Here is a 21,765-nt window from a genome sequence, read left to right on the forward strand (position 1 = left end):
TTTAAATTGAACGATTTAACATTTTATAGTGCAGTTGCAATGGAGTTTAAATATTTGTTCAAGTATTTGATAAATAAGTTTTACGTCAGCCTTATAAAGCCAAAGAAAATCAGACATATCAATCGCAGAAGATACTTCCACATTGTTCAAATGTCGGTGATATTAATTTATCTTAATTCAGAAGGCGTAAGTGATGTTGTGTTTGTTATCCACGTCATGGTGGTGATCATCGATGCACATCGAACAGAAATGTGATAGGTTAGCTTGCTGCAGTACTTTTCCATGGCATGACAAATACTAGGGTAAAATGTCAGTGTATTGCCAAATACAGTAACTCCTTGTTTTTTCTGATCATTTCTAATGAGAGACATTTTCTTGATTTACCCGATGGGAAATTTGAAAAGCCAAACATATCCACAGCTGTTAGAAATGTGAACATTGGACACAAAATATGGTCTTTGATTTCGAACCAAAGTAATAAATGCCATTGCTACATATTTTTGTTAACCTGTTGTTCGGTTGCATTTTAGCAGAGCTTGTGGTTTTATATCCTTTTGCCAAATGTGTCATCGTGAAACAACCACACTGTCTCCCACTCACACAGAATGAGTCATGACAAATAAGACTCATGCCTTTAGTAATCATAACCTTTACTGTAATTGAGCATTACAGTCCCTGATTGCTAAATATTGATTAATAAAAAGATGTGTCATCGCACTATAAGAAGACGTCTTCTTTAAGAAAAGAAGTTCCTTTGGAAATTATAAAAAGTTAAATAAAGCTAGTGAATAACTGAGTTAAGAATAATAATAATTAAATCACCCAGTCCCACAGTATGTAACTCCCTATTTGTGTTTTATACCGAACAATGTTTTGTCATTGAAACAGAGATTAATTAATTGTATAGTGATCATAACAAGACTGGAATGCTGATATTTACTCAGAGTCCATAAAGAAGATACAGCTGTGCTGCAGCCAAATTAAATAAAATGCTCCATTTACAGTGAATGGTGTGCATGTTAGGGTATGTTTCTGATTTATGTGGGGCTTCATGAGGACACAGAAGCATTGTGAATCATAATCTGGTTTAAAACGCTAGAGATGATGGGTTTCTAAAATCAATATGTAGCCTAATACTGCACCCCAATGCAGTTCATGTCACACATTTGTACAAATGGATTGTTGTTGTTGCTGGTTATTAAATTCACGGAAGCGTGTTTGAGCATTTCTCTAATTAGGATAGCTTTCAATGTATTAGTCCAGTATTGCCCAAAAGGAGACTAGGAAAGACCCCCTAAAGCGAACCTGGCAGAAGTAGCCTACTTATGGATTTGCTTTAAAGGTGATATCGTTTTCATCATAACGTTTAACCTACTCAAAACATCATTTCGATGTTGAAATGTAGATAAGATTGGCTCTGCTGCTTCTCACGCGCACGTCCCCTCCCTCCTCCACACAGTGTGCGGCGCGCAGCGAAGCTCAGTCAGATGGAAACTCCGGAAAGTCCGCGTGCAAACCCTGCCGGCTTCTGTCAACATGAACACCGTTGATATTAAGGATATTTTCACATTTATTTCACTTACTGTATTAAACAGTCGCCCGTCATGTGGTTTGCATCGCCTTCATTGGTGCTCACCATGGCTCGCAATCGGCTACACAAGAGGCGCGTGGATTGAACCGACTCGACTCCAGTGTGAGTATCTACGTTCAACAACATAAAGGATTGAGAAAAAAAAACATGGGTTGGATGTATTTGATTGTCTGTTTGTTATTATTCAATAGTTAATCACTCTGTTTTTTTAATTGTTGTTTATTGTTTCACCTTTTCATTCGTTTTTATCATACATTTAAAAAAATCCCATTGTAGTAGTCTGTTATCAGACATTGTGACCGATAGTATCATTGCTCTGTTCATGTATTGATAGTCTGTATATGCAGCCCATAATAGCCTAAACTTTACTGAAACATTAGAAAGGACAAATATACTGTATAATAAAAACACTGCATACAGATTATTTAAGTCCCTTAAAGTGATACTATGGGTTAAAGACTGTGTAATGCTTGAAACTAATGTCCTCCTGGTTACATTTTTCCCCCTCAGTGAACAGCTGCAGAATATCTTAGTGTCATGTCTCCAGGGGGGTAAACACTGGTCTAGAACACTGAACCAAAAACAGGACTGTGTTATGAGGCAAAGATAAACTTGCTGTAAACATTTGTACACCAACTCCCAACATCTTGCGCTTAGCTTGTAATTATTATTCAGTTTATTGTAAGATAACAAATCGAAACATCTAAATATTTGATAGGAGAGCCTGGATCGTTTTTGTATTGTCCTACATGATTACTCTTAGCAAACAAGTGATTTGTGCAGCTCATTGACGTTTTTTATTTATGGTTTTGTGTGTTGATGTGTGAGATGTTTGCACACTCACAGCTTCCTTTTGACATTGAGCTCATTTTCTTCCCCTTGCTTTCCACCATTCTAGCTTATTGAGGGGCTACAGCACAGTGGTCCTCCTGACAGGTATGAAGATGACCTTTAGGAGGAACCAGCCTCTGTGGACTCTTCTTAATCAGTTCAGCTATTGTTTATTTGAAGGAGAAAGAACTGAGGGAGTGTAAAGGAGGACATAGATTTGGAGATAGTTTGTAGCCCCTCTCCACCCTCCATAACTCTCCACATGCTAAACACTGACTCTGCATCTGCGCTCTGCCTTGCAGACTGTCAGGTTTACTTGGCAAGATGGTTTTAGGTTACCTCCCGAGTTTGCGGAACAAATGTCAGGCTGAAGCTGCCGACATGTCAAAGCCATGACTGTTTTGGCCAGAGTTGATGCTCGAAGGATTAGGTAATGCTAAAAGTATGAGAGCGAGAGGGTTGAGCCATATCAGATTGTTTAGACTGGGATCTGGGGGTCCACCACAAATGGAAGAAAAATACTCTCTAGCAGAGCGCATTTGGAATGTGGGAGGTTTGCATGATACTGAATAGTTTTGGCAACAACTCAGAGTTTCTATTTCAAGAGTTGCTAGTGTTTTACTTGAGATTAATACTGCTTAGTACTGCAAGATTGGCTCTGGATTATTTTAGTTTTCAAATAAATGATTCAATGATGTCCAAGTCTTATCTGCAGAAGTCACTCCCTTGTTTTCCTGCTTGACATGTCTTGAGTAATTTTCCTGATTGATGATGTTTTTCTCCGGGATTCTTCTTCTTCCGATGATGTATGTTTCAACAGTATCTCTTATGCAATTATGCCATTTTTCATTGGTTTTACACAGGATAACCTTTTTATAACACTTCAGTTAACATTTTAATGTTAAAGACGTTATCTCCAAAGAACCAAAATCAACAGTAAAAGTTCGTAAAATTCAACAAACAGAAAACATCTTTAATTAGAGTCTGTAGTCTGTAGCCCCGAACAGTCATCAGCAAAGACAAATATTTTCCCTAATGTTTTAAAGCAGGGGTGCCCAAACTTTTTTCACCGAGGGCCACATACAGAAAAATATACGGAGAGCTGGGCCACTTATAGAGGTGAATATTGCCTCATACATTAAGTTATAAGTTAGCAAAACAAATCAAATGTAGGTGAATAGTGCGCAATACTTGAAAATGCTTTCAGAAAAAAACAGCCTACATCCCATCTGTCTTTAGGGTTTCATTTATTTTGTTGGCAGCTCATTCCTTAAAACAGAAGCTTCGGATTGCTGACAACAACAGTAAATATGAAGGTTCAATTTCAAGCTTGTTACAGAAATAAGTTATTGGGCTTTTTTTTATTAACTAAGATTTGTTAGAATTCTTTTTACATTTTAATGACTGAATTTATTTGAAAGTTGGGCTCATTAATATATTTGAGAAGTACAATATAAGACAAGCAAAAGTTTAATTTGTGGGCCACATTGCATTATACTTTTAGAATTTGCAGAGGGCCGATTCAAAATGGCCTGCGGGCCGCATTTGGCCACCCCTGTCTTAAAGCATTAAAACGTGAGATCGAGCGATGCTTGAAGTGAAACAAAACTCATGGGTGATTAATAACACGTAATTATGTTAATGCTGCAAAAATTACAGTGTAATTACAGATTTAAAACTTGTGATTACTTATTAGATATTCCGAACAACATCAAGAAGATTTTTAGTGTGGGAACAGATTTAAGTTTTCACATAGATCCTCTGATCAAGCTGCTACATGTCAAACTGTCATGTTGTGTGTGTGCTAACAGGATTTATAGAAGTAGGTTGTCTCAGAAGCAGGTGAACCGTGCTGACAGATCCTGTCTTCAAGCGTTTTTTAACGGCTGAATTTACAGCCAAATGTACTTGTGGTTGCTAGTCAACAAAAACATGACAGGTTTAAGAAGAGCATTACACTTTGTATACTAGATAAAGTTACAGCTGAACTTTTGACACTTTGTTCCACCTTCAGATTAGGCAATTCAGTGGAAAGAATGTGAACAGGCACAAAAGGGACCCTGTTTAGAACAAGCAATAAAATCTAATTTCTTTTTATACTTGAATTATAGTTTTATCAACAAAAATCATTTGCTATTTATCCACCAAAACGCTTTATAAAATGTTCTCCTATGAAAAATTGGGTCTTGACATACAGTACGGAAGTACTCTGTGGCCAGAAGTAAATAGCAACAATTCAATCTATTAGGATCTATTACAAGAAGTGGGTTATTTGTTCATTGGCCAATGCTTCTACATTCTACCAAGCTTCATGAATATCAGGTTAGTAGTTTTTCAGTAGTCCTCCTGAAAAATGGACAAATCCAACTGAAAACCTAACCTCCTTGGTGAAGGTAAAATGAAGGTACTACATTTCTGAACGTCAGGTTGGTAGTGAGTTTTTGTATTACAACAATTACCCCATGGCCCAATAACACAAATTCTTGAATAGCAATGTAAGTCAATATCTTAACACTTTTCATGTGTTTAGAGTATCAACAGCAAGTCACCCAGTTTAGCCAGGGAAGAAATCTTACATGCATGCATAAAGAATCTTTTTTGTGTATAGTGCCTGGTGTGCAACTTTCATCGGTATGAATGGAGCACCATCCTGGAACATGTTCTCCTAAAACACCCACACAGTTACAGACCATAGTTGCTGTAATTTTCCTTTGCCATGTGGGAAATTTGCAAGCCTTTTAGCTGGAATCACTTACAAATCAACTGAAATTACTCTTTGAGTGACCTTAGAACCACCTCCTGCCTTTAGACCCGCCCATCCCCTCTCCCTCACACTCTTTAAACAGTAGGAAAGATGTTTCAAGTGTTCCCTGCTTGTTATTAATGTCACACCGGTTTTAAAGCGCTGCTAAAGCAAACAACGTGTTCCCATTAGAAAAACACATGCATGCAAGTATACACACTTACATGCATGGGCAAATACACCGTTTAGCTTGAGAGGACAACATCTGCACCCCAGATGTTGGTGTGGACTGTGGTGACCTGGGTGATCAAGACAGACACAAGAGGTTTAATATTTTCTAGAGCTTTTCTTAGCACACCTCTGCTTTGTTTAGACTGTCCTCATGCTTCAACCGCCTGCTTGTTTAACAGATTAAGAACTCAAATTCCTGAGAGGGCAACCGTCATTTTCCAGTGACAGAAACTCAACCTGCTCATACCTTCTCTTAGTAAGGAATGAAAAAGAAGGGGAGGGATGAAGTCCACTTCCTGAGATATTTGTGCTCTTAGAAAGCTTTTAGGTTTCTTGCCAAAAATGTGTTCATTATCTGATTATGGAAATGGCCTAAGAAAGATTTCTCAGTAACTCCCTGGAGTAAAAGTTAATTCAAATCATTTTGACTCTCGATTTCTTCTCCATCCACACAGATAGGTTCTATTATCACTGCAGTTTGGTATCCCATCCGTCTTTGTTTGACTTCGCCATCAACAGGGAGGCCGGTTTATTCCCTTTTGTGGCATTAGTTTCTCTTTTACCTCCCATTTCCTAATGCTGGGATTCAGCCAAGTCCCAGTCACAGAGTGTACTGTACAAGGTCAGGATGTGTTTAGGCCTACACAGTTACAAACATGAAGACATAATTAAAACCTGTTCAGGAGATTGCGAGACTTTGCGTTTACTGAGTACCGGTTCTTGTAACGGATTTTGTCCTCTTTTCTTTTTACTGATTCTGTGGTCATGTTGGATTTTCTCAAGGTGTTCTTCACATTTGTAGAAGCTTTATGTCATCCTGAAATGTAATACAAAAGATGCTAAACTGAGCTGTACGTCTTCATACAGCATTTTGTCTCTGGAAGAGCTCAGCAGGGATTCAGATTTTCATTTGCTGTAATTTTTTCAGACTCAGTTGTGCTTGATAGGAATCATTTTGCCTTTTTTTAGCCTTTTTGTCTGCCTTGAGTCAAGATTTCCTATGACCTAACAAACATCCTAACCCATAGCATTAGCAACACGAGTAATATCTCATTCTGTTTTTGATAAATGAGTCTTGACATTTTGTGCACTTAGAACAACAAAGGCATCTAATGCAATGAAGGATGCAGGCTTTTATTTTGAGTCAGCAGGATTTTCATGATGGAGTTTCACCTCAGTCAATCCCACCTGCTGTTTTCTTCCTGCCACAGATTGATTTTTAGACCTAAGAGGTCTAAAAGGCTATATCTCATGTTCTTTCTCACACTGTTTTTTTCATCTCTGCTCCTTCATTTCTTCATATCGTGATTTACCCTTGATTCTGTATCCTCTTCATGCTCTGTCACATTTCTAAACCTCTCTCTTATGCTTCTCATGTTGAATTTTCCTCTTACTAGACATTAATCTTGATTTATGATGGCTTCAGATAACAAAAAGGATATCAAATTCCTCGATTTGTTGAAATAAAAATATGCAGAGGCGTGATCAAAAGGAGTTTAGAGAACAGAAGCATTCATTAATATGATACTTATAAGGGAAATGCTTAACGGATCATTTAAACAGGGCTAGGGCAGATATCAGGATTACTACTAGCAGCAGCATCCTTTACAAATAACTTAAACTCTAAACCAGATGTCAAATTAGTGTTTAGCGAGTGTGTCAGTGGCATTTTAAATAGCCCGTCGCTGTCTGCCGATATTTCCTTAAATGAGGCTCATAGCACACTAGAGGGATTCAAAAAGGTTATTCGTCCAATCCGATGCAGGCTAGCAGATATTACCATGCATTCCTTGTATGTCTGCAAAGGCTCAGAGCTGCCCCATTATGGAATCTGCCTTTGAAAGTCCTTTGTGCACACAGGTCCGCACTCAGGCAGAATTTGCTTAAGGCTGGTGAGAAATAATTGACGTGCACACAGGTCAAGAGCATGCAATGAATGTTTAGATGATATGAATATGATGTCTGAACATTTCTTTAAGGGGAACTCCGGCAATTCAGTGTTGCACGTCCATAACGTTTTGGGACTAATAAGATAAAAATTCAAACTAGCACGGACAGAGATATATATATATATATATATAGAGTGCTTTAAGCCCATAGTGCCCATAATGCAGCTTTATAGTTTCTTTCATTGAACTCAATCTAGTTTTGTCACCTAATGCGACTGAGATAGAGTAGACTTTCATTTTACTCTGAATTTGCACCTTTAATGATGTAAGTGTGAACATATTGAGACCTATAATGTTGGCCTCACTTTAACAGGCCCTGGTTGTGCCATAAAAAAAACATTGTTAAATTACAGAGTTCACTACAACTGGTGCAGGGTTTCATTCACAGCTCCTATGGGACTGTTAAAACTCTGCAACAAAATAAATACATCGCTGGCTGAGGAAGTGTTTGAGAAGTGTTTTAAAAACATTTTACACTTCAATGTCTAGAGTTAATTTGTGCTGGGCCCTAGAAGTAACAATGCCCACTTTCTTTTTATTCATGCTGCGGGAAAGGAAAACAAAACGCATCCATTGCGTGTCCACCTGTATCAATACCTCACTTGGTTCTCTCTGTGAATAACTTTGATCTTGAAAATTGTATTTCAAGGTTAACAAAATAAAGCTCTCAGCAGGTTTTTAGCTCACACAGAATAATCATGTGTTTTCAGTTTTGAATTACAGAGTAACTATTATTCTGACCTTGAAAGTCTCTTAATAGAGCTTGTCTTTGCGTATGCTATATAGCCCTCATCATAAAGCAAGGGCTCTCCATGCAGCGAGACCACACACACTCTGCAACTGACCTCAAACATGTTGCATGCTTCCCAATATAGTTTGAAATGTACCTACCGATGCCTCAGAGGGGCATTAAGCTCCCTTAAATACCCTAATATTACAAATCTTCACACCACCTTTCTATGAATTATGCTAGATGACTGAAATACTTCAAAGGAAGCTACACCGCTGCATGTTCGTGTAAGAAGCCTGACGTTTTTTAACAACTGTTTCTGATTTGCAGGAGGCCCTCCTGAAGACTGGAGAGCCAGAAAGAAATGAAGACAAATGATGAGCTGCAGATTGAACACTTTGAAGAATGGACACATCAGGACACGAAACCTCCTGTAGGTGAAACTTGAACTTTTTAAGGGAATAATTTCTCCTCTTCTACATGCCTACTCCGCTCCTATGTCAGTATGTCACTATCGGACTGCAAATATGGGAGCAACACCCACACGGACTACACTCACAGCCTTCACAGCTTGCCCATGGTTGATGACTATGGGAAAAGGCCCATCAGGAGATTGCTTGACGTGTCTGAACATCTGGACATCAAGTGGTCACTGACAAACTTTAGGAGCATCTCGAAAGTGAAAGTGGTTAGCTTCCTGATGGGTTTGACTCTGACCTTCCTCATCATGGCTTCCTACATCCTAACGTGGGACAGGAAGGGACTTTTGCTCACCCCCTCACCCTCTCAGCTCAGGCCTGTGGTCGTACTGACAAGCACAGCCGAAGCTCCCTCTGGAAATAATTTAATAGACATGTTACTCCTGGCGAGAATGATCAGCTCTAAACTGGAATACACACCCAGGAAGGTGCCTGATGAAAAGGATGTTGTTGGAACGGACTCTCATGTAAGTCTGACGAAAATTGGTCTGATTCATTTAGCTCTAGAAGAGTGAGTCAACTGAATAAGGGATGTGTTTGTTATGTTTCCACGCTGCAATTATGCAATGCTTTCTCTCAAAAACATGCTGGTAAATGATGATTAAGGCCACAATGGAAAATGTTAATCAGTGACTGCTATGATTGTTTTATTTTTGAACTGCAAGAGACTGATAAATAACAAACAGCGTAGAGTTAACCCTGCTGTTGAGTGAAGCTCATAATGAGCAGTGTTTGTTGAGGCTGGCAGAGGCGTTGATTACGCTTAGAGCCAAAGTTCGTACAGCTGTTGGATAAATATCACGTTTCATGTCCCGCTAAGTGTTGCTCAGGAGTGCTGCTGCTAAGTGCTAATGTGCTGTAATTCTCCTGTGTTTTAGTGTATGTTCTCATCATGCTTCTCCACATTACCCTCCATTATTTTACAGTGTTTATAGCAAAGGCAACTATGATGTTAACACTGAAATTACAATTACAGATAGCCACACATGTGAGTCATTAAGTCATGATAACAATTCGTTTTTCACACATGAATATGTAATGTAGAATCAACTTAAAGCTACTAAAAGCTGCACAATCAAGTCATTTGGCATTTAATTATGGATGTGTTTTATGATGACTTGTTACTGTTGACGAACAGTCTAAATGACATGAAATCAAAGGAGCTGCTTAAGAAATTAGAATTTTTCGTGTAAGAGGGCAGGAAAGTCTTCGGAGCCTGATTTGGTTTTAATTCCTCTCTGCAGTTGTTCTCTGTAATTCCTCGCCACTTCCTGCCCGGCATTAAGAGCCCTTGCTGGTATGAGGAGTTCTCCAGTGAACGCAGCACTGATCTGTACCGGAGGAACCTCTTCACTCAGCGCTCAAAGACCTTCAAGACTGTGTGTGACCACATGAGGACTAATTTCCAGCAGCACTTGTATCACAGAGGAAGCAAAGTGTTTCGCCTACGCTGCTTACCGTACTTCTACATCATCGGACAGCCGAAGTGCGGCACAACCGACTTGTTCCACCGGCTGCTGCTGCATCCAGAGGTCAAGTTCAACACCATGAAGGAACCGCACTGGTGGACCAGGAAACGCTTCGGTAAGTCATCAGGATAGGAGGGGGGTGGGGGTTTCTTAATATTATGATGATGATGGTGGAAGCTAGCTGGATTGAAAGAAAGTTATAACTGATGTGAGTTATTGGTATTTGTCTATTCTAATATTGGATAATATATATAATGGATGAATGTAAATTGTTTGAGTGTGTGTAATAATTTAGCGAAATGTAGTCAAATACCTGGATGAAGTCTATAGAATGGTGCATAACAATACATTTGATGTTTGTGTAATCTGGGGTTCAGGTTATATTCGTTTCAAAGATGGCTTCCAGGAAAGTTTCCCTGTGGAAGATTATCTGGATCTGTTTGACTTGGCAGCCCAAAACATCCAAGAAGGTATCAGTGGAAATTCATCTGGAGACCACCGCGCACTAATAACAGGTGTGTGTGTGTGTGTGTGTGTGTGTGTGTGTGTGTGTGTGTGTGTGTGTGTGTGTGTGTGTGTGTGTGTGTGTGTGTGTGTGTGTGTGTGTGTGTGTGTGTGTGTGTGTGTGTGTGTGTGTGTGTGTGTGTGTGTGTGTGTGTGTGTGTGTGTGTGTGTGTGTGTGTGTGTGTGTGTGTGTGTGTGTGTGTGTGTGTGTGTGTGTGTGTGTGATCTCTGTCCTTTGTGCAGATGGAATAACCTGTAGGCTTTAAAGTCCTGAACTGACCAACAATTGGATCCTGGCCATGATTCAAATCACAGGTCTCTTTTGTTTTCCTTCCGTTTATCGGCAGGCTATATTTCAGTGGACCTTTCATAAGAGTCTCTGACCTCATGAGCACTTCAATGACGCACACGTTATTAGAGATATTCTGTGGTCTAGGATTCTCAAACACCCCTTTCTTCCTCAACCACCTTTATTGACTCTTCATGCATCTGTGATTATAAATCAGGTTCACACAAACTCTGGCCCTGAGAGACACTAGATAATACTCCTAAATAAATAATGACTTAAAGAAATAACATTTTCAGACTGAAGTGGTATAGATTTTCTGAAGGTCAATCCTTTATATGAACTTAGTTTTGCAGGTGTTCTTCTTTAAAAATGTGCTTCTTAGCCTTGGTTTCTGAAGTAAATCAAACTGTCTTTTGTATTTTTAATGGTACTGATAACAAATTCATTCATTTAGGAAATCTAAAAGGTGCGACTACACGATCACAAATCATTTTAAGTGTACATTTGAAGGGCATAGTTCTTTCAGATAAGTAAGGCTTCACTAGTAAGGACCTTGCCAAAACAATATGTTGGGAATGTGAAAGGATTTAGGGAGTAAGGTTATGAAGGATAGAAGGATGAAGGGTCCAAGATATGAATGCATAAAGGGATGATGCTAGAGATGAGGTAGGAAGGAAAATGGATCAATGGAAAGAAAAGGGAGTGTGAAATCTAAGACAAACATGTCCGGATGTGTTGACCGCGTATAAGTACATTAACAGGTTATCAGAGGTGTGGCTCCCAAATCTTAGTTAAGTAATTATCTTCATGTGTTTAACATTTTGCTGTATTATGCCTAAGTGGCAGCACTTCTTTGGAAATTAAATGAACAGTTTTTGACCCGAGGTGATGCTCAGACTGCCAATGTCTTCACAGGTGAAGCCAGTGCTTCCACTATGTGGGACAACCAGGCCTGGAGCTACCTTCACACAGACAGGGAGGAGACAGAGCCCCCGTTCCTGGCCCAGGACTTCATTCACACAGTCCAGCCTGGTGCCAAAATCATCATCATGCTTAGAGATCCAGTAGAAAGGTACTGTGGAGAAATCCATCTGTCTGTGTATATGCAGATCTGATTTTCCATTTTGGATTCCTTCAAAATGATTTTCCTTCTGAGGATATTTGTTTTAAATCATAACACCTTTTGTTGTTCCAGTAAAATGTCCTTTTACAGTTCCAACTGGCTGAGAACTCTGTTCCCTTGTCTTCCCAGACTTTATTCGGACTATCTGTACTTCAAGATGGCCAACAAGTCAGCAGAGGACTTCCATCAGAAGGTCGTGGACTCTGTACATCTGTTTCAGTCCTGCCTGTCCGACAGGTCTCTTCATTCCTGCGTTTACGACACCAGCCTCTCCAACTCCATGCCGGTTAGCTGAAATTATTCTCAATTTTCACTGTTTGAATATCAGTATACATATGAAAACCTTAATCCATTATTTAAAGCTAACAACTAAGATCACTTAATTTCTTTTTTATATCTATATCTAAGGAAAGGAAATACATCAAAATACCTCAAAATATTTATTCAGGTTTTGTCCAAATTCAAAACTTAATCGTATAATAAGTCTGTCCTTTGGTGGATTTTTCCTGTAACTTTTTCCATTGAGTACCAAATGTAACCATTTACCTATCATTGGTGTACTGTAGTATGGGTGGCAGTAGTTTGAGTTAGGATAAAGTTATCTCCTCCTATCCTCCTCTTTTCCTTAACCTCATCATAGCAACAGCAGGTCTCGTAGTAAATCAATTTCCAAAATGGCAAGTGTGTCTGTATGAACTCTGAGTGGTTTTAAATTAAATTGACAGCATATTCTTCTGTACAGGAGGAAATACAACCAACTTGCTGACCAGAGTCACCTCAGTTTATATCCTATCAGGCAGAGCTCCCTCAGGAGGAAGCTGAGTTATGAGCTCTGTCAGTGACAGCACTGTTATCCAGGCAGATTTACTACAGTAAAAGCAGCAATCGTCTCGACCTGAAACCATTGGAACAGACACAGAATCCATCAAATCTAACAAAAAACATTCAGAAAAACATCAACAAGTTATCTTTGTTTGCTTGACTTTGTTTACTGTCATGGAGGAGACGAAGAGGAGAGCTTTCAAAATCCACAACGCTTTATAGTACGTCTGCTGTGGCACTGTGCTGCCCTCTTGAGGACTCAGAGTGTCTTTGTCGGGGACATCTTGATTTGTGAATTTAAAATCTATAAATGATCAATACTTCTTTTTTAATAATTCTTTGTATGTCAATTCCTCTGATAGCAAAAACACTGTATCCGTATATGTGTATGTATCCCATATTTTTTCATGATATAATATGAAAATGGGTCATACTTATTCAGGCATTGCTTTTAAAGAGCTTTCATGAATCTCTTCAGAAACATTTGCTTAGATCATTTTTTAATAGTTTCCTCATAAATCAGCCTGGGGGCCATGACATGACGAGCGAAACAGACATGCAAATTCAGGCAAATTGAATAGTTTTATTGCTATGATGGAATTGATTAAGAAGTACATTTGCATCTGAGGTGTGTTTGCCTGGTCTCTATAGTGTAAGTCTAGATGTACGTGGATAATATTGGGTGGGATGTTTTAAGCGGAAAACGATACCAAATGCCAAACAGAAGAAGGTTAGGGATGCAGACTGGGAAGAGGAAATAATTATGAGTGTTGGGCAAGGTGCTCCGAAACTGTGAGTTGGTAAAGACGGAGAGATAAATACTATTTTAGCTTCATCCTCTTGAGGACTTTGTCGGGAACATCTTGATTTGTGAATTTCAAATCTATAAATGATCAATACTTCTTAGTGTGAGTAACAAACACAAGTATTTGGGTCTCACCTTACTGAATATATCCAGTCAGCCCTTTACATATTGTGAACAAATGTATTTTTATTTTGTAAAATCAGTTTGAAACTTAAACATTTAAGCACATTCAATCATGTTTCTTGTGTGTTTCCATTGGTTTTGTTAACAAATCAAAAACTAACAATTTCCACAAGCTTTATTCTCAAAATTCAATTTCTCAAGCTATACTATTAACATTATTTTGACCAACACATGTGCGTCTGCTGTTGACTTTTTCCTCACCACACAACAGTTAAAGGACTTTTCTGTCAAGTTTATTTACTATTTTACATTGAAGTTCACTTTTGGTATTGGAAAAAAAAGTTTAGCAAATGTTCTCACCACAAGAGACTCACAATGTTAATTTTTTCCCCCTCACAGGTCAGGCTACATTTAGGGATGTACATCATCTTCCTGCTGGACTGGCTGACAGTTTTCGATAGGGAGCAGATTATAGTTCTTCGACTGGAGGACTACGCAGCTAACCTTGAAGTGACAATCAAGAAAGTTTTTGATTTCTTGAGAGTAGGTACGTATCCAATAAGCACCTTTATCTTTCAGGGTCTGTTTTTCATGTGGTTGTCTTTACCTCATGCCTTTATCTTGGTATTGTTAAGGACTCTGACATCCTCCCTGCAGGTCCTCTGTCTGAGCAGGGGGAGGCAGCGCTGACCAAGCGGCCCCTGTCTAACACCCGGCGCACAGCAGACAGGAACCTGGGTCCTATGCTTCCAGCCACTAAAGACTTTCTCAGGGAATTTCACAAACCCTTCAACCAAAAACTGGCTAGTGTGTTGGACAACAAAGCCTTCCTCTGGAGTAACTCCTGAAGGAGCATGAACCATTTGTTGATGGTTGTGAATGAGCAAACAGAAAAGAGGTAAAGCAGGACTTTATAAGGTAATGTACAGCTGGAGAACTCATACACAGACACACAGAGGTATATCGAGGCACATGAAGGTCGGAAATGGCGTATGGGTTTTAATTGTGATATTTATTTGATCTTGAAAGAATGTGAGTGACTCATTGAGTCAAGATGATGATAATAAAATAAGATGAATTGATGTTTTAATTTGAGGCTTTGTGTTGAAAATCCATTCAAATGCACCACGAATTCATTCATCTTCATTCTGGATTAAGTTTTTGCTTCATTTATGGCTTAAAATAACAGGTTGAACATCATGTGATATATATGTATATATGTGATACATCATGACACTGGGATTTCCCCTTCATATTTGCAAGAAAGATCCTCAAAAAAGGTTTAGTTGTTACTTTATTTGTCATCGCATCTAAGAAAAAATGGACAGTCGTCGTAGGAAAGGGATAAATACTATTTAAGTGATTTTACCGATCTGGTTGTACCTCAAAGTAGGCCATCAAGGAGCATTTATAAAGCCTTATTGACCCGATAATGTTGACATCATGTTCATGTTCTAGGATTAATCACAAGAGGGCAGCAAAATACAACACTTCACTAACTCATCACCCAAACACTTGTTCCTACCATGATATCTCACACTGTTAGATGTCAAATACAAGTCAAAACAACCATTAAGACTTAAAAATCATATATTATTTTCTCAGTTATGTAGCTTTTATTTGTTAAGGGCCAGGGTACACATCATCAGATATACAAACCTGTATAGTACACAAATCAAATACAGTATAATCAAACCAAAACAGTTGTATAGCCGCCAATCAGACCTGATGACCCGACTCCACCCGGCAGGCACCAGACTGATCCCATCAGGAAATCAAATATGTCCAGGTGATTAAAATAATTGTATGTATTTACAATCAGTCTCAAACATTTACTCAGACTACCAAATACGTATAATCATACACCATAGAGTATCGGATGAGAGGTCAGAGCTTTGCTATAGTGAATTTGAGAGAGAGCGTTTGGTTGTGGGTGGAAACCTGCTATTCAACTGAAACATTATATATGCAAGATCTTATATTTTTTTGTCAATTCCTCTGATAGCAAAAACACTATCCATATTCGATGATATAATTTCTCTACATGATGATTGAATCATATTTTTTTTTTATGTGAAAATGTGTCATACTTATCCAGGGATGGCTTTTAAAGAGCTTTCATGAAACGCTTCGTGAACGGATGGAATCATTTGCTTAAATAATTGTTCTAGTATTTTCCTCATAAATCAGCCTTGGCCCATGACATGAAGAGAAAAACAGACATGCAAATTCAGGCAAACTGAATAGATGTATTGCTATGATGGAATTGATTAAGAAGTACATTTGCATCTGAGGTGTGTTTTCCTGGTGTCTATAGTGTAAGTCTAGATGTACGTTGATAATATAAACTGGCTGTGCCCACTGTGAGTTGGAAACGGTTTATGATAAAGACTGAGAAATAAATACAATTTTAGCTTCATCCTCTTGCCTGTGATCCCAAGCACTCTTGCTTTTATGGACAAGATTGTGTGTTATATAATAATCTGCTTGTTTTATTGACTACTTTACTTACTGTAAAGTGTCTAAAATGCCATCAGGTCTGTCTTTTATTAAACAGATCTTTAGTTCAAATTCTAAAAACTTCCCTATTGTTTTGTCATTATTTAAACCTTTACTGCCTCGCTTGAAGGGTTGATTTCCTATTCCTAACATTTAGATTACAGGTAGAAATGTCCCTCTATTTCAACATGCACTTATTGAGGAAAGGAAATCAAAGATAAGAGATTGAGGAGGGCTTTGTGCCAGAGTATCACCTTTTTTTAGCGCTTTAATTATGTGCATTTACAATGTGATTGGTCTCACAGATAAGGAGCCGCTGAGAGAGAAAGGTAGTCAGTCTTGCATGATTGCCCTCTTCGTGTGATATTGATGTTACTCCTCTCCAGGATTTTCACAGGCGGAAAAAAACGATGAAGTGTCTTCAGACATTCCTTCATTTTGTCAAGGAGGTAAGACATCTTATTTTGCAAACATGGGTGCAAATATGTGTGGATGTATTTCAGGAAGGTGATGTTAGGGTCAACTGATCACCCATTATTCCTCTTCACACCCAGCTTCACAGTTTCACACCAGAGAACTGACAATAAAACACATTATCAGCATCATATAATGCCAACTAAATGTATTAACCAAAATAAAATCTTCCCTCCTGAAAGTATTTGTTACAGATAATTGATCAAAGTAAGAGCAACATGTTTTCTTATTTTAATTTTTAGGCTTGGCTTTGGGTTTTCAACAGAGCAAACTTTAAAAGAAATATTAAAAAAAAATCTCTCTGAGCTTTCGAGGAGTTACCGTCGACATGAGGCCGAATACTTTGGTCCAGCTTTACATTAGTGATGAGTCAAAAACAACCCACTTATCAGAGGACATGTCCACTCCAACCATTAAAGTCTGCACTACTGGAAAATAGGTTTTATACAGACAAGGTAGGAACAAATGATGCTGTTGTCCATTTAACTTTGCACCTTAATTCTGTGTTTGAATGAGTTCTTCATTGTCCTCTTTTAAAATGTTGGTTGTTCAATGAAAGTCCACAGTGGTTTTATGTTGCCTGGAAAATATTTTTTAAATTTTGTTGCCGACAATCGTGGTAAAAATAGTAAGCCTTTTAAAAATATAAAACCATTTCAAAATAAATAACAACAGGTAGTTTGAGGTAGCACATTAACATTGAGTGTAAAGCAGCTGCAAATGAGTTGTCATCCGTACCTAGATCAGCAAATTGCAGACATCTGTCATTATGATTCAGAGGGTACTCGGCCCAATTAATCCAATTATAGGATGCTCTGACTCTACTCTAATCAGACCTGATTGTGAATCATTCTCATAATTGAAACGTCACAAACATTTGGAGATTCACATGGTCATTTTTAAACCATGATCATGACCCATTGTGAGTTTTGACAGAAGGCTGCTATTAAAGGGACACCACTTTTCATAATCACTGGCTGGCTGTAATCAGATAAGAAATATCGAAAAATCTTTGAACCGGTGTGTGTGTGTGTGTGTTTGTTTATGTCAACAAGGTGCCGTGCACTTAAACTGCTGACTGAACATGTAACCTTGCATGACTTGCTCAAAGAAAACATTTTTTCTTAGTTCATAGCCGGACATTGTGAATCAACACAAGACTGCAGCTCGCATTAACACCAGAACCCTCACTAGATAAGACAAACCCTCAAAGGCAAAATCAACCATATATTGTAATATTTCTTAATTTTTGTATTTGTTTATTCCCCTCATGGCCGTTATTTTAAAACTAATTTTGGAAAGGAGCAGGGAGAAGAACATCGTATTTTACCTGCCCCTTCAAGATACAGTATAAAATTACATTTAATATTCCTTGATTGATTATTGTTTAATGTTAAGGGCAAACTGTTATTAGAGGGGCAACACTTTTACACCCATTCTAAATATAACCTTCAAAGAGCTTTAATTTTCCTACAGGAAATCATTGAATAAGAAAAGGTGAAAGACATTATCAGGGCTGTCATGGAGTCCCAGGAGTGTTTCTATATATGGAACAGCTCATCTTTCTGCGTTGTTCATATACACAGTTAGGCATTTGGGCGTCTAAATCTTTGCTTTGCACATAGCAGAAAACAAACATCCCACCTCTATTAAACCAGCCCTGTGTCGCAGATGTGCACAGACCGCCCTGCATTTGTTGTGTTTCCTCACGGTGACCCATCAGCAGCAGCAACAACAGTCGGCTGCATCTGAAGGCAACATGTCTGGTTTCATGCTTGCGGAGACAGAGTGAAAGAATGATAGAGACAAATCCCTGTATACTACTGGGCCTGAGCAGAGGCAATCAGTTCATGGTTGAACTCTACTATGACTTCAATTCCGGTGAAAGGAAACTCATCCTGCTATCTCATTTGATTGCACAATAGAGAGGCCCGCTGCTAGGGCTCTGTTTATTTCATCCTGCTAAAATAGAAAAAGGAAACGCTTTTGTAACAAAGACATTTACATATGCTACACTATACTGTATGAAGGGCAATCTGTAAAAAGACACACTTATGCCTACACTTGTTTATGCTTTACCTTCTACTATCAGAATAAACAGGCAAATAATCAATAACAGTCCCACTGGCCAAAGCTGAATTATTACGTGCTCTTTGTGAGTCAGTGTTAATGTTTCATAATTGCTCGCATTTGTCACTTCTTTCTTTTGCTCATGTTTTCCTTCTTTGAAAAACATTGTAAATTAAGGCAACTGTTGAACTGAGGCATCAAACCATTTTGGTGAATTTATTATTTTTCCATGGCAGTGATGCACATGTGCTACATGCAAGTCACTGCGCAGTGATGATGATATTGTGACGTTCACGAGAGCCGAGCAATGTGTGAAGATTTAATTAAGATTTAATTAAAGGTCGATGTGGCAAGTGTTCTGCTTTAACACTCGAGGAGAGATGGAAGACACTGCTGTCTTTAGAGGGCTAAGTAGTGACTGAAAATAGTACCTTATTGGACTTAATATTATTATACATCGAAGTAGTTCCAGGAAACACTTTGTCCACAGTTCTAGACCAAAATGTCAAATAAAATGAAGGTACCCAACAAAGGAAAACCTTACGAAACATGAATTTCCCTGCATGATGGACATGTTGAATGTTTGATCCCTGGATCCTTGAAACTCTTTCTAATCGTGCGATTGCTTAAAGACCATCTGGATCAAACCTAAAGTTGATAAAATTGCCTGGCTGCTTTTGAGGTACATGAACATGCGTTTAAGTGGCATTTTGGCTCATTTCTGTTCACGTAGACTTCTAAACATATGTGTTTAAATGTATAACCTTTCTTTCACATACACACATCAAGTGACATGGTCCTGAAACCATGGCAACTTGGTGTCTCGTGGATTAGTGATTAGGGTTGTGCAGGATGACACTTTCCTGTCAATATTAATCTGCATCTGTCATGTAAACTGCTGTGTTGATTTCTGAATCCTTCTTCTTATTAGTCTCAAATAACAATTATCTTAAAATAAATTCATTATTTGTATAGCATCACATCCGCATTTACATTTTGATATTTGCTAATGCCACAGTTGTCAAGTCTGATAATATTTTGTGTTCAGAGTAATAACTGACACATATTTAAATCTCCTTGGAGAAAATGTCCTCCTACAAATTTGCTTCAATGCCATTTTGGAAAAACGTCAGGAAATTTGTCACAAGGTGTGAAGTTTGAGCTTCCAGAAAAAATGTCAACCTTCGAGGTTGTGAATAACACATTAGGGGGGACATTCATACGAACACGTTTATGCTTCTCAGAAATTAGCTAAGGTTGAGAAGGATACCAGTAGTTTTTGTTGCTATTCGGACATAACACAAAGCAAATGAAAGTTTAAGATTTAGTGACGCTCAACAAATCATTACTGGCATCACCAAATTGAGAAGTATTAATCCAGGAAATAACAAAATATTATGACTATCCAGCCAACATTTGGATATGCTACAGGAAAATCATGAGGATGATATTAAAATTCATCTTTTGAGTAACATGATTAGCTATCTGAGTTTTCCTAGTCTAGGTCCAAAGTGTAGAAAAATGGCTTAGAATATGTAAAAAGATGCACCAAAAACGGAAACACAAGAGAGATAGTGACACAATCACATTTTCTCTAGCATTGGGTGATGTTTTCAAACTTGAAATTGGTTCCATCTCTGAATTATCTGTGCCCACCTATTCTGGAGCCTATCCAGGCACACAATGGGCAAGAGGCAGAGTGTCCTCCCTACAGGTTGGCAGTCTCAGAAGGCTGACACATAGACAAAGCAATCACACCTACACTTTCCAGTTCACCTGAGTTGCATGTCTCTGGTCTGTGGGAGGAAACTGCTGCACTCAGAGGAAAACGCATGCAGACACTGTTGAACATGAGCGCCCCAGGCCTCTGGATCTTTCTGCTGTGAAGCGACAGAGCACACTTGGTTGCACAAGTGATGAAAATTCTACTGCCACAGATCAAACTTTGCCTTTTAGCATTGACTGACAACAATATACAAATAAAAAATGCAGGAGTAGTAACAAACCTTTAACATTTCTCTTAATACATCCTCCCTGATTTAGTCTTAATTGCACGAAAGGCATCTGCAGTCCCACGTCTCCATTGGTCACGTTTGGCGAGTGTTTCACTTCACAGTAATTCTCCTTTTCACAGGACTTGACCCTGGTTGTTCGGTTGACCTCTGTGAGAGGGGCTTGTTCATGTATAACCAGAAAATAGCTCTATTGTCTCCAGATCTTTTCACTGCTGAGGTCTGAGAAAATGACTTGATGGATTTTCCCTAAGCCATGGGCTCTTAGCTGGCTGAAACAATAATTGCATAAATCAGTTTTGTTCTCCGTCCTCCTGATAGATTCCCAATCCCTTCCCATTGAATTTTCTCCGTTCCTTATAATGGCTCCTTCTTACATTTCTCTTTCAGAGTTCCTCTGTGGTTGAAGGTATTGACTGAGTGGAGCGAGGCTGGGAAGAGACATATATGGTCACTGAGCTAAAATCACATCCTGCTGCATTTGAAAGTCACACTCCACTCAGCACATTATGCCATTCAGAATAAATTCAGTTGACATTTTGCACTCCTACTGGGGCATGTAATGGCGAATATCATTTGTTATAACACCAACCTGAGTGGTGTCTTCTGCTCTGCTTTACCTTTAACCTACTTTGAGCGCTAACAAGCCTTAAAAAAGGATTTGTCCTCCCTGTGTCAGTTCAGTTGTGACCCTCTTTGGTCTCAATTATTGTCTGATGGGATTTCTAATGGTACCTCATGTCAGAGTGGATCATTTTGCCAAATTTTTATCACACCCAGCCGTCACTGCAGCTGACAGTAGAGTAATGAAAAAGGTGGAATCACCTGTCAGATGTGTCTCATAGCATCACATAGCAACACCGTGTGCATTTGATGTTGGGGAACGTGGCTGTGTATGGATAGAAGTCGTAGTAGTGGTACCAATGTAGTACTAATTACTCCAAGTATTGATTTGACAAATGAAGGTGTGTACTTGGCAAAATAAAGAGATTTTAGTGTCAATGTTACACTGTTAGGACAA

The 21,765-nt window shown here is 38.7% G+C and overlaps 1 protein-coding gene across 2 annotated transcripts; it reads left to right on the top strand.

The window, feature by feature from the left end:
* Nucleotides 1–1,457: 1,457 nt before the first annotated feature.
* On the top strand, nt 1,458–14,779 carry LOC134859235 (carbohydrate sulfotransferase 15-like). Of its 2 annotated transcripts, none has more exons than XM_063875615.1 (8): nt 1,458–1,693; nt 8,406–9,021; nt 9,799–10,138; nt 10,401–10,538; nt 11,732–11,888; nt 12,069–12,225; nt 14,089–14,236; nt 14,347–14,779. In XM_063875615.1, exons 2-8 carry the CDS (start codon nt 8,581–8,583, stop codon nt 14,535–14,537), a joined length of 1,572 nt encoding a protein of 523 aa, XP_063731685.1. In that variant the 5' UTR covers nt 1,458–1,693; nt 8,406–8,580; the 3' UTR covers nt 14,538–14,779. The 2 variants fall into 2 exon arrangements, with proteins under 2 accessions (XP_063731685.1, XP_063731686.1); XM_063875616.1 differs by having other exon boundaries at nt 10,401–10,493.
* Nucleotides 14,780–21,765: the final 6,986 nt, after the last annotated feature.

The sequence above is a fragment of the Eleginops maclovinus genome, chromosome 22 (assembly GCF_036324505.1).
Source record: "Eleginops maclovinus isolate JMC-PN-2008 ecotype Puerto Natales chromosome 22, JC_Emac_rtc_rv5, whole genome shotgun sequence".
NCBI classification, from domain to species: Eukaryota; Metazoa; Chordata; class Actinopteri; order Perciformes; family Eleginopidae; genus Eleginops; species Eleginops maclovinus.